We start from the raw sequence: 12,878 nt of genomic DNA, 5'->3' as shown, positions 1-12,878 counted from the left end.
TTTCTTCCAAATTTTATATGCAAAGCATAGTGGGGCTAGTTTCATTACTGTGATAAAGATAAAGGTAGATGACATATGAGATCCCGCATTATTTAAAAATAAGAAGTTTTTGTTCTTTATAAGATTCTAACGGAGTTCCAATTGCATCATTAACTAGTTCTTTTGAACTATAGACTATGTGGTTTGTGGCTTCCATTGAGATGTTATAATTACAGATTCCAACAATGTTTCACCCCATATTACACTTTTTTTTTCTTTTTAACAAAAAGACGATATCCAAATTTATCTATAAGGAGAGCACTACTGTTTATAGAGTAAGAAAGCTTAAGCGGTTATGACAAATCCAAAAACCGAACATTGTTTTATGAGCAGCACATGATCCATGCATTATTGTTTTATGAGCAGCGCATCCATGCAACCCTTCGCAAAGTGAGAGTTTAGTTTCATGGGAAATATCATGGTATTATCCTTCAGATATGGTGTGAAGTGATGGAGACCAATTAACTTTTTTAACAGCTTGAATGAGACTCAAAAAGGATACAAATTAGGCTTTTCCTCCCTATTCCAAGTAGTTTCTAATGTATTCTCATAAGAATAATAAAATACAGATGATAATCATTTTAAGTTCTTATTTGAATTTAAGAATCTGAAGAAATATGAACATATAAAATCATCCTTATAACATTTATTACTATGCTTGTAAATTTTCAAACAACATTAAATTTGTTTAACCCATTTCATATCTATTTTTCACTACTCTTTTAAATTGGAATAAAAGCATTTAAAAAAAGGTCTTGATTCGGTTCTTTCTATTTATTTTTAATATATTTTTTTATAGGTAATTGAGAAAAATAAGGGATAGCCCTGTTTTTTTTCAATATATAAAACCACCGCATCTTTATTATTTCACATACGCATAAAACCATGCATATTTGAGGAATGAAATGAAATGAAAATTTTATGAATAGTAATAAGACAAGTTTGTGAATAGTAGTGAGATAGTTTGAAATATTTTATAAGGTTTTGAAAAATGAGAGAAAAAGTTGAATAAAAAATATTATAAAATTAAAATATTGTTATAATATAATTTTTTAATATTATTTTTGTTTAGAGATTTGAAAAAGTTGAATTGTTTTTTATTTTTTAGAAAGTTTGTAAAAATATTAATGATTAATTTAAAAACATTTGTATTTAAATGATGTTTAAGAAAGAGATGAGATCAGAATTTTGGAATGAAAAATTTTTCCAAACAAGCCCAAATTTCTTGGCCTAATATTGTGGAAATTCTTGATTGTGAATAGAAAAATTCTATACATCAGTCACTATTCACCAATCTACACCTTATACTGTATAAAAAATACTTCAACATCCTATAAAAAATGTTCCTACACTCCATGAAAAAATAATTACGTTTGGATGTTGAGTTGAGTTGAGTTGAGTTGAATTGAGATGATAAAATATTATTAGAATATTATTTTTTAATATTATTATTTTTTTAAGATTTAAAAAAATTAAATTATTTATTATATTTTACATTAAAATTTAAAAAAATTATAATGATGAATTGAGATTAGTTTAAATTCAAACCAACCATAAAACATAAAAATAAATAATAACTGATGGACAGAATTCGTAGCGAATATACTCTGTATCTGTAGTTCTGTACCCTTTGTGAATTGCATCGTTATCTACTTCTACTCCCTACCATATAGCCGAAGTTGACTCAGCAAATCCACGAGTCGCTTTCTCTTCCTTAAAAATAAAATCTAGGGACCCGTTTTCTTCTCCTTCTTCCCCGTTTTCTTGTCCTTCGTCTCGGTAGAGGGAATCTCACCTAATTTCAAGCAAACCCGTTTGTTTCACTTGTTTCGCCTATTTCTTTGGTCCCCCGCAAGTCCATAAAGGGTTCTCCAGATTGTGTTCTGTAATTTGCGAGATTCGAGCAATGGCTAGCCAATCCCAGAGCAACTCGCTCCACGACTTCACCGTCAAGGTTAGTTTGTCGGGATATGTTTTCCTTAGTCAACTTCGGGTATGCTTTTATTGTTTCTGTGGGTTTTCCTTTCGGTGGATTTTAATATGGGCCTGTGATATTTTGTTCGGTAGGAAATGGGTTCGGTTCTATCTGTGCATCGAGTAAAATAAGCTAATTGAGTAATGAGAAATTAATGGGATTCATACTTTCATAGTGAAATTCGGTTCGTGCCTTCCTGCCAAAGTGATCATGTGTTTGGATGCTGAGAAAACGAAGGAAGAGAATAATCGTAGGAGTGGAAAATTCACCTGAACAGAACTATAAAGTTGTGATTTTATTTAGGATATTCTTTGGTCAGCAGTAATTAAACTACCAAAATCTATACCTGACTGAATGGAACCACCCCTGGTCCTTAGGACCATTGGATCCATGTTGGGGGTTCAAACCTCCCCAACTACCGGGATTATGTCCCTAAAAAAGCTTGGCCAAAAAACAAAGAAGGAAAGAAAGATAGATATCTTATCGCTGTATCTTTAAGTCAGGACCCTAGTCGTCCTAAGGAGCACTCAAGCTTTTCTTTGGGTGAATTATCGTCTTTGAGATCAGTTTGTGTCTTTTATGTGCATATTATCCATCTTCATAAATTTGAACCAGTTCTACATCTCAGTTAGCTTTCGTGCTTGCAGGATGTTAAGGGAAACGACGTTGATCTCAGCCAGTATAAGGGGAAGGTCCTCTTGATCGTCAATGTTGCATCCAAATGGTATGCCACAGCTTCTCATATCTTCTTTTTCTTTTTAAATTGCTTCTGTCTCTGTCATTTTCAGTGCGTAAAGTTTCTCTTGATTTGCATTGGATGATAATATTCCGATTTGAAAAAGAAAGTCAGCCAATATTTGAATTATGCTTGAGCTAGGGACATTGATAAAGAACGATTGTGGCTCTATCCACTGCGGCCTCTTACTGTTTAGCCACAACACTTGATCTATAGTTTTAATGTTCATTTTTTATGCAGTGGCTTGACTAATTCTAACTACAATGAGCTGAGTCAGTTGTATGGGAAATACAAAGATCAAGGTTTGCCCATTTTTCATCTATATTCTCATATGTTTTGATTTGTTCTATTTATTGGTTTGATTATTTATTTGAAGTTTTCTTTTAGTGGAATCATATTACACCCATGCTTTTTTTTGTGTATAAGATTTTATTACCGTTACACGGGAAGTATACAAGAGATCCACCTAACTAGAAAGAGGAAAAATGCTAGAAACTCATGAAAGGTAGAAATAGAAATTCATGTACTTGCTTCTACCTTGGTTAAGGATTGGAGATTTTGGCATTCCCCTGCAATCAGTTTGGAGCTCAGGAGCCAGGGAACAATGAGCAAATCTTAGAGTTTGCTTGCACTCGCTTTAAGGCTGAGTATCCTATATTTGATAAGGTAGGACCTTCAATTCCATGTTTTCCTACTTATAATCGCTCACAGAGCGATTTGCACACAGGCACTTGTCTTAGCCGGAAGTTTCATAATATGTATATACCACAGTTTAAATCTAAATCTTACCATAATTAGCAACTACAATTCTTTGAACTCTTAACACATTTGAAGCAATTTACATGAATCCTTCTCGTCTCTGTCTATTCCTGTAAGATGATATGATGCTCGCTCTTGTTTTAGATTGAAGTGAATGGTACGAATGCTGCTCCAGTGTACAAGTTCTTGAAGGCAGGCAAATGGGGAATATTTGGGGATGATATCCAATGGAACTTTGCCAAGTTTCTGGTTGACAAGGATGGGCAAGCTGTTCATCGTTATTATCCCACAACTTCTCCTCTTAGCCTTGAGGTAAAAATCCAGTTTCACCATTAATGATCCCGCGATTCTCAGAGTACAGTTCGCTTATTTTGCTCCTTTATAACAACATATCATCGTTTAATTAGTTAGAAGTTTATGTAATTCTTCTGACTTTGAACATTACTGCAGCTTGACATCAAGAAAATGTTGGGAGTGGATGAATAGTGATGTGGCTTGAGCATATGGGCATTGGAACTTTTTAGCTTTTCTTTCATACCTCGTCATCCGGCATTGTTGGATCTGAGAGATGAGGTGGTGTATGCGCACCTGTGTATATTTCAATAATGTCATTGTATGACTCATGCTGTGAAGAAGTTGCATGCCCCTCAAAAAACAGAAAAATAGATCATTTAGTTATTAACAAACCCAAGTTTGAACCGTTTGTAGAGGATCCAAATTCAGTTAAATTATCAAACAATCCTCTTTAAGTTTTGAATCAGAGTCCTACTCGATCCTTTACAGGGCTATACTTCTTAATGCTATCATTCTCTTTCTACGCATTGCAGTCACATCTCCAAAGTTTGTTAGGTGCTGAATAAGCAATTATTTCGAAAGTGAAGAAGTTATTTGCACCCAAAGACAGCAGTTGTTGAATTTTAGAATCAACACAATTTGATCAATCAAACAGCATAACCGTTTGATTTCTTGAATGAGAAATATTTTGGATAGAAAGAGATTTTACAAAAATAAATTTTCAAACTGATATGACTTGATACGATTCAGATTGTAAAATTACTTTTATCGTAAAGTAAATTTAACGTATCACACGAAATCATATCAATTTATGAATAAGTAAAATTTATTTGTCGTTGTAACGCTTCTCTTCCAAAAAACCACAAAGCAAAGTATCCGACCTAAATTTACTTCGTTTATTTTAACCAAAGAATTGCCCGAGTATTTTATATAATCATGGATTAGTTTAGTAAAATTAGTCAATTTTGTCTTGTGGCCATTAACCATAGGACTACCATCAGTAGTATATGCATCCCAATCCATCAGATAGAGGATTTTTCCTTAAATTATCCAATATGCATTTGTGGAAAACTCCTTATCAAAAGCCTGTGCACTCTCAAGATTAATGAGGACCCTGTTCCTGAACACTCTTGCCAATAAAAAAAAATAACTAAACTCGAGAAAACCTTGACTAAGAAAATAACTTGTCCAAATGGTTTCTTTATTGCTTTCCTTTTCAGGCAAATAAAAAATAAAAAAAGGATCCATTCTGCCATCATTTGCCCAGTCATACATGACATTTTGTTTGAACCGAATTTCCTCGTAGGACCGTAGGCTTTCCTAGGAGTCCTCGCAAAAATTGTAACACCCCTGCAGATATAATCAACTTATCAGTAAGATTGCTTCCCGAGAATCTTGAAATGATGCCTTTGTTACAGAACATGTTAGCACAAACCCGTCCACCCTACAGTCCGGCAAACAAGTTACATATTCTCTCAGATTCAATTCATGTACAACAACACATATATACAAAATTTTCCATGTGTCTGCTGCAACAAATGTTCATCCACGCGTCAAGTCAATACCAGTATGCTGGTTTCGCATTTCAACTGGGCGAGAACTGGGCCACATGCCTGTCACAGGGGGTGCATAATTTTGAGTAGGCATGGCACTAGTTGGTGTGGCTAACTTATCGCGGCGCTGAGCCTCCGAACCCTGATTGGGATCAGCCACTTGTTTGGTCTTGGTCTTAGAATCGCCATACACAAAACTGCACACTACCACCTGCAACATTTTAGCATGCACATTAGGCATCCTAATAAACAAATGGACTCCCACCCACCCACCAAGCCACCAGGCATTATTTGTACAAGCTCTCAAATTTCAGGCCACTTGTACACATCTGTTCCCACACAACACACGAACATGCATGAAAAATGACATCATCATCAGGACTTGAAACATATAATACAAGTCAGGGAAATCCAGAAAATACCTGAACTGGGGTTGCTGCAATAAGCATTGCAACAGAACCACCAATAACAAGACCATCATGACTGGAAATGGAAACACTTATACCACCTGTCCGATTGCGTGGGCCACCATCTTCAGCAACCAAGAAAGAACCAGACAAGCATAGTATCTGGAAATGGCCCTACAAAAGTGAAAACAAAACAATTTTTGTGTTAAAAAAGTAGATGAAAGAAGAGTGAGAACGGACAAAAACCTGCTTAACCTATGAGGAGTATCTGCACAGTAGAACGGTCAAATTATTCACCATATCAGTATTGATAACTATCACATTATAGCTCCTTTATACTGAACTCTATAGGCAATGCTGCACAAAACAACTGAACTCGACTAAAATGCTCGGCACATATTACATTGCCTTAACCTTTCTTTGAAAATGGCCTTGCTTAATGCTCACATTTAAAAGCTGAAGGACATCATTGGGTTGGCACAGTCTAATCCAACCTTAATATGCATGCTATCTTCCTCTCTTTTTCATAAATAGCACCAGTCAGTTCACCATTATGCATATTTGCTTCAGTTCGTGTATTGAAGCTGACACGTTCTGAGTTTCAACAGCACTGACCAGTGTCAACCCCTTCGAGTATCAAAAGAGCACCCATTCACGCCTTAACTTTTTACTCACTAAATTAACCCAACTCCAACACAACTTGTACTGCTCACCATGACCACTGCCATTGAAAACATGTTACTACCCCTCCTCTATTTCTGAGGTTCACTATGCTCATCAAAAGCAGCAATCAAAACCATTGATCCTATTCATTACCAAGAATCAAGATCTCTTGTAACCATCTCTGTGACTTGATAAGAAGTCATGATGTCCAAATGCCTAATTTCATCAGAACTGTAACAAATACCAGTAGAGAAAAACATTTTTGAACTTGAACCCACCACCTTTTTTCCTATTAACAGCAGCACCACTTTAGCATGAGCTCCATATTTCAGAACCACCATTCTGATATAGAAATATGTGGGTGTATGCGAACACTTGAAATTTTCTTTTTAAAACACAAAAGGCGTAGCCCAAATACACACCAAGTATACAAGAGAAACACCTAATAATAGAGAACAACCATCATGCTTCTATTACCACCCTGGCCCTTGCATAAGGCATCCTCTATTTCACTGTATCCCGGTCAACACTACTAAAAAATGCAGACCAAATACTCAATGTATCTACTCTAAGCATTAAACACTATTTTTTTCATATCAGGAAGTTCATGCATTCAGAGCAAAAACCACAGTTATTTGAAAACTACCATAGTCAAGACCCCCTTTTTTATAAGTAATTGATAAGTTTTATTAATTAAAAACAATAGTCATAGCCCAAATACAAGGGACCCCATTTTTTCTGATTAACCCCCTTGGCCCCCTTAACCCATTTCCTCATTCTCCCAGCTACTGCATCTCCTCGCCCTTGGAGCATAGAAGCACACTTTACAAAACCAAGCTGCAAGTAACGTGTAACGCCCCAATTGAAGGCCCAAATCACATGACCTATACTCCAAAAGGACTAGACAATGATACAATTGGAGCCCCATTGGAACTTTATAAAGAGCGAGAACTTCTCCTTCCTAAGCAATGTGGGATCTCATACACCACCTACTCTTATCCTTATCGTATGGGGTATCACATAACAAGTTCACATCCTTTAACCAAACATCCATACAAAACTGCTCATATCATATGCGCACACTAACACCTGAACGTAATTCTCAATTCTTAGCTCAAAATGACTAGTTCGGACCGAACCCTATAGCTGCTATAGTAGGTATATAATGAATACACTGCTACTTTTATCTTTCTTCAGTAACAAATAGACATGACTGCTGTGACCTACAGCATTTACACTCAAGATATTCCCATTTTGAAAAGAAGTATTTCCAAATATCAAGAAAGACAAATTATGAGGGCATGGAACAGTGTGCAATTGGAAATATAATACAAATAAAATATACAGTATATGTGAGCTCCTATATGGCTCTGCACAAAATGCTTTGAACAAAGAAACAGCATTTCTGACCATCTTATCCCAGTCTCAGAACTAAAATCCTCAAGATATCATAATGATGGAATACTTAGTTCTGTCAGTGCATGTGTGTGGGGAGAGAGAGACACAGAGAGAGAGAGAGAGAGAGAGAGAGAGAGTCAATTAGTCAAATGCTTCAACCTCATATCTGACACTGACATCAGTGGATGCAGGTTGACGTAGCGTTACTGAAGAAACTGTACCACTGCCTGACAAGATGCACACAGCCCTTGGCCTCTGTTGTGAAAATGATAATATTTTTGCGACAATGTCCTGCAAAGAAAAATACTTATGAAAACAAACTGTCCTGCAAAGAAAAAGATGAGATAATTACCCTAATAATTAAATACCAGATTTAACATGCCTCTGAGAAATAACTATGGCATGCTTATTTGCCACAAAACCATAGCTTCGACATTATACAAACATTAAACAGGACCTCTCTGTTTGAGGCAGATCAGTATGCATGCGAATGCATTTGCATTTATACATAACTTTCTTCCCCATCTATACATTCTAAGGTATCCTTAGAAAGGATATGTTAAAAAATATATATGATCTATTGCCATCTATACGCCTGTGTAATCACCCCATCTCTAATGAATCTATTATGAACAGATCAATACAGCTTATACGTCACAACAAATTAAGAATCACATTTTATTAATCATAATATCACCTTCATTCCAGATTATCATATGTAAAAGAACCTTGGAATCTATTACCACCCACAGAGAAACAATATGAATCTCAAACTTCTACCAAGTTATGGAAGGAAATTATTTCAGGGCTAGTAAAAACTTTCCATTCTCATCCATGGAATCATTCCATTTCATTTTTTTTAATCCCAGCCAGTGGTTGAGGATCCATAGAAGACAAATGTAATGGGGACAAAGGCAAGGCAAGTATGTTGAGGATATGTATTAAAATCGAATATACCTAATGAACCCAGACAAAGAAAACAGTCTTATGGATGTAAATACCTCAGCCTCCTAAGGTCGTTAGGAAAAAAATTGGTAAACTCGACATGTGTGGCATATTTTAGATGTCTAAGAAATTGTGGACATAACATACCTCCCCAACACCAATGGTGATAACATGCGGTGCAAAAGCCACTCCAGCTGAACTGTTCATCCATTCACCTAGCAAAAAAATAGAACAAATTGAAAAATAATCCACAGACCTCAAAGTACATGCAAAAAGCACATCTAAAAATTATCTATTACACGTCATGTTTTCAGTTGTATTAAGGAATCCCCAGAAAGGAAGCCTGAAGTCAATTACCTCACTTCCAAAACTTCTAGGCAAAGTTTTAGAAAAAATTTCATTGTTTTTTTTTTTGGTTGATATTATTTACAATTTAAATTGAGAAATTCAGGGAAAAAAGAACTGGCACGTGCTAATAAAAAATTTCAAAAATATTTCTTAATCAAATTATCGTAGATACCATGGAATTTATTGAAAACAATGATAAATACCGCACTTGTTTCATATACAAAGGTATTCAAGGCAAAACTGCAATAGCCATCACCCCTTAACACCCAACATTTTTTTTCCCCTTCCTTTTTTTTTTTTTTAAAAGGGGACACAGAAAAATCAAATTGGCACATAAAAGAGTATCATTGTGCAGGCAATGCTTTGGCAGTGTAGAAGGTGCATGATAAATAATCATTATCACAATACAAATAATGAAAATCAATTTTTTTCACCACCACGCCGGTACATGATTATAGTAGAATCATTTTGGTTCACCTACAATCAGGATGGTGACAACATATTTAATTTAACATTCAGAAAAAATAGATATACCAAGAGTGGCTAGTTGCTGCTTTCTCCCACTCCCAGGTGGCCGCCCCCTAGCCCGCTTCTGGGTCAGCGCGTTCGAACCTGGTGTAGTAGGAGAAGCGGACATAGAAGACAGTCGCAGAGAGACTGAGCCATCAGGACCGTATTTCCTGGGCCTCCCTCTCTTCTTCTTTACAGGCTCACCTGAATGAACTCCAGGAGAGACTCCTATGCTAATGCCATGAGTGAAATTGGCATGTGGCCGCTCCACTGAAAATGCCTGTCCAACCGAGCTGCCCCGGATATTGGGCTGAGCGGGAATACCCTGATTCAACACGGCTCTGAACCCAGGTGGTGCTTGTAACACTCCAGACTGCGTTTCAGACACACCACCAACTCCACCTCTATGTATGTAATAAGAAGCTGACCCACTAGACAAGGCCATGGCTTCTCTCCCATCCATGCATTTACTGATTGGTGCGTTAAACACGCTTATATTTTGCTGACTAAAGATTGTGGCTTTAAACCCCTTTGAATCTGAAACACTTAAATAAACTTGAGATTCCTAAATTACAACCCAGAATAAAAACATAAATAGATATCTCAAAGCAGGGGGCTTTACGATGGTTTTTCTCCAAATGGTGAAAAGGTTATAAAAAACAACATAAATTTTAGAGCTTTACCTTAAAAAGGAACGAAAAATAAGAAAGGGAAACAGAACCCAACCAACCCTAAATCTTCAAATTAGAACCAATTGTAGATTCTAAATTTTTTCCAAATGAGTTTTACAAGGGTTTTTCTTGAAATGGGGAAAGTGTAAGAACCGAGCAAAATTTTCGATCTTTACCCCCAGAAAACAGAAAGAAAGTGATGGTATAAGCTGAAACGGTTACACCCCAGAAACCAGAAGCAGAACTTAGGAAGAAAAAATGTAGGAAAATCAGAAGCTCACAGAGCTACAGGAACTCATACCCAACAAGCTGGCGGGTCCTGGATCATGACTCAACACGCTAGGAAAATTAAAACCCTAGGTATGAAATGAAATATAGGGTTTTGACAGGACAATGCAGGAGGAGGAAAAGAAAAGAGAAAAAGACAAGGAGGCGGAGGTTGGGGGAGGAAAAAAATGATTTTAAATATGAACTTTTGAATTAAAGGGATTTTGTGGGTGTGTTTGTGTCAGTGTGGGAAGTATGACTGTGAAATAGTAGAAAGAGTAAACGGCTTTTTTTTTTCTCTCTCTATTGTATGGAACTATTCAAGTCTTTGGGGGGTGGGGTCCGTATCTCTGACCATAAGAAGGTAAAGTGATTTGGTATTGGAGAGACAGAGTGGTGGCCTACCAAAAAGTACCGAACTTGGATGTCCTTGTCGGATTGCCATTACTCAGTACAGGTGGCCCCTTCCTCTCTCTCTCAAATAAGCTCTCTTGACTCCTTGAGTCTTGATGGCACCTCGGCCGGTTTGGGTTTACCGTCACCTCCACGATGTAAACAAAGTCGAACATAGAGCGTTCAAACTTCAAAGTAAAGGAAAGGAAATAAACAAAATCAAAAGTCAAATAAAGAATAGAATTCTGGTCTTTGCAGGATTTCTGGCATTCCAATTGTAACGGCAATTAGATTACGTTTAAGTATTTTTTATATCAAATCACTCATTTTTTTCAGTGTTGTAATAGTAAACAGCAAGTTAGTCCACGTCAAGATCAGATTTTTTTTAATTTACGTATAGTTTGTACGTTAATAGAATTAATAATCACAATTTAAAACTTCAAAAGTGATTTTCAAATATTAAAAAATAATAGGAGGTTGTGCCGTGTGCAATTACAGCACCATGACACCGCCACCCTAAACACTCCAAAGAAACTTGTTGGAAAATCATGCCAAGTACGTAAAAAGAACCTATTATTTATCTCTAAAGAGAAATACTTTGTTATAGATGAATTATATAACATTAAATCTATAAATTAATGTGATTTTATATGTTACATTAAATTAAAAATTTATTTTTATTATAAAATAAATCTAACGAATAAAAAAAATTACATTATTTTATAGATTTATTTTATATAATTTATTTATGCCTATAACCTTTTTTTTTTTAGTTCAAATTCATCATGTAGGAGTGGATGGGTATGAGATCATCCACCCCTGCCCATTGGATATGGCATGGCCGCTTTATGAGCTCCTTTTGGATGGTTGCAACATTGATATTGGGTGCCTTGCTCTACAGCATGGCCATGCCCTAAAGACAATTAAACACAAACTGTTTGACACAATGTCTCACAAAGTGTGAGAGCATCCCTTGCATGGCAACACTGTATATTTTTCTCCCCTTTCCTTCCATCCTTAGGTGGATAGGAAATGCCTTTTTGTTAATATTTCAATTTTTCAAACAAATTAAAACTTTGACAGAGTGATTGATTAAATAATATAAATTAAAATATCATCAAACTTTTTGCCCAAAAAAGACAGATAAAAATAATAATTAAAAAAATAGAGTTCATGTCAGTCCTAAAACTTTTTAAATATAGTTTCTTATTGTCATGAAATTTACAGGGGAACAGTAGAGACCAAATCCAATACTTTTGTTTGTATGTTTGGTCCCATAAATGAGATTCAATTTTCGTTGAATCTGAATTTTGTGGTGACCAAAAGGAGTGGAAGTGCACACGCTTACGGAAGAGCTGTAGGGTCAAAAGGGGGGCTAGCGGAGGGTTACGCTTCGATGCTGAGTTGATCTCAGATAATTTGTAAATAATAGTAAAAAAATAATGAATAGTTTATAAATAATAGTGAAGTAATCTCACTTACCAAACACAGCCGAAGTCTGACCAAAGTTTAGGTTCCGATTAATCTGGCATAGTTTTGGCCAAGAAATTCATACAACATTGACTAAAAAATACATACCATATAGACAGTAACAGGAAAAAAAATTATTTTAAAGCATGTTGATTGACACACTAAACAAATCTAATACGAAAATCTGTCACATCAATTATCATCATAAAATTAAGTTTTAATTTATTTAATTTTTTATTTTTTATTTTTTAGAATTAAAATATATAAGGCAGGTAGGCCAAATATTTATAGGGCATATCCAACCCTAACGGACCTTTTACCAAAAGTCCTGAATTTCCACTTAATGCAATGATAGGTCTCCAACAAGAAGTAAGCTGTCATGCATACACCACGTTTAATATACGCTAGTAATGGGCACTGTCAAGAACTACAGCCTGCTCTACGATGCTT

The 12,878-nt window shown here is 35.7% G+C and overlaps 2 protein-coding genes across 3 annotated transcripts; one reads left to right on the top strand and one right to left on the bottom strand.

Annotated features, from left to right (window-relative positions):
• Positions 1 to 1,644: 1,644 nt before the first annotated feature.
• Positions 1,645 to 4,269, top strand: LOC121237636 (probable phospholipid hydroperoxide glutathione peroxidase). Its single transcript, XM_041134475.1, has 6 exons — positions 1,645 to 1,993; positions 2,662 to 2,738; positions 2,991 to 3,052; positions 3,298 to 3,416; positions 3,654 to 3,821; positions 3,960 to 4,269. Exons 1-6 carry the CDS (start codon positions 1,946 to 1,948, stop codon positions 3,993 to 3,995), a joined length of 510 nt encoding a protein of 169 aa, XP_040990409.1. The 5' UTR covers positions 1,645 to 1,945; the 3' UTR covers positions 3,996 to 4,269.
• Positions 4,270 to 5,160: 891 nt separating this feature from the next.
• Positions 5,161 to 10,802, bottom strand: LOC121237588 (AT-hook motif nuclear-localized protein 5-like). 2 transcript variants are annotated; one of them, XM_041134405.1, is made up of 6 exons: positions 10,311 to 10,801; positions 9,652 to 10,192; positions 8,917 to 8,984; positions 7,984 to 8,115; positions 5,779 to 5,937; positions 5,161 to 5,567 (listed from the first exon to the last, which is right to left on the bottom strand). In XM_041134405.1, the coding sequence occupies exons 2-6, from the start codon at positions 10,088 to 10,090 to the stop codon at positions 5,346 to 5,348; spliced, it is 1,020 nt and encodes a 339-aa protein (XP_040990339.1). In that variant the 5' UTR covers positions 10,091 to 10,192; positions 10,311 to 10,801; the 3' UTR covers positions 5,161 to 5,345. The 2 variants fall into 2 exon arrangements, with proteins under 2 accessions (XP_040990339.1, XP_040990340.1); XM_041134406.1 differs by having other exon boundaries at positions 9,832 to 10,802.
• Between the last annotated feature and the right edge of the window lie 2,076 nt (positions 10,803 to 12,878).

This window comes from Juglans microcarpa x Juglans regia, chromosome 6S, assembly GCF_004785595.1.
Source record: "Juglans microcarpa x Juglans regia isolate MS1-56 chromosome 6S, Jm3101_v1.0, whole genome shotgun sequence".
Lineage (NCBI taxonomy): Eukaryota > Viridiplantae > Streptophyta > Magnoliopsida > Fagales > Juglandaceae > Juglans > Juglans microcarpa x Juglans regia.
Note: the sequence above shows the minus strand (reverse complement) of the source record. Positions and strands in the feature narration are given on the sequence as shown.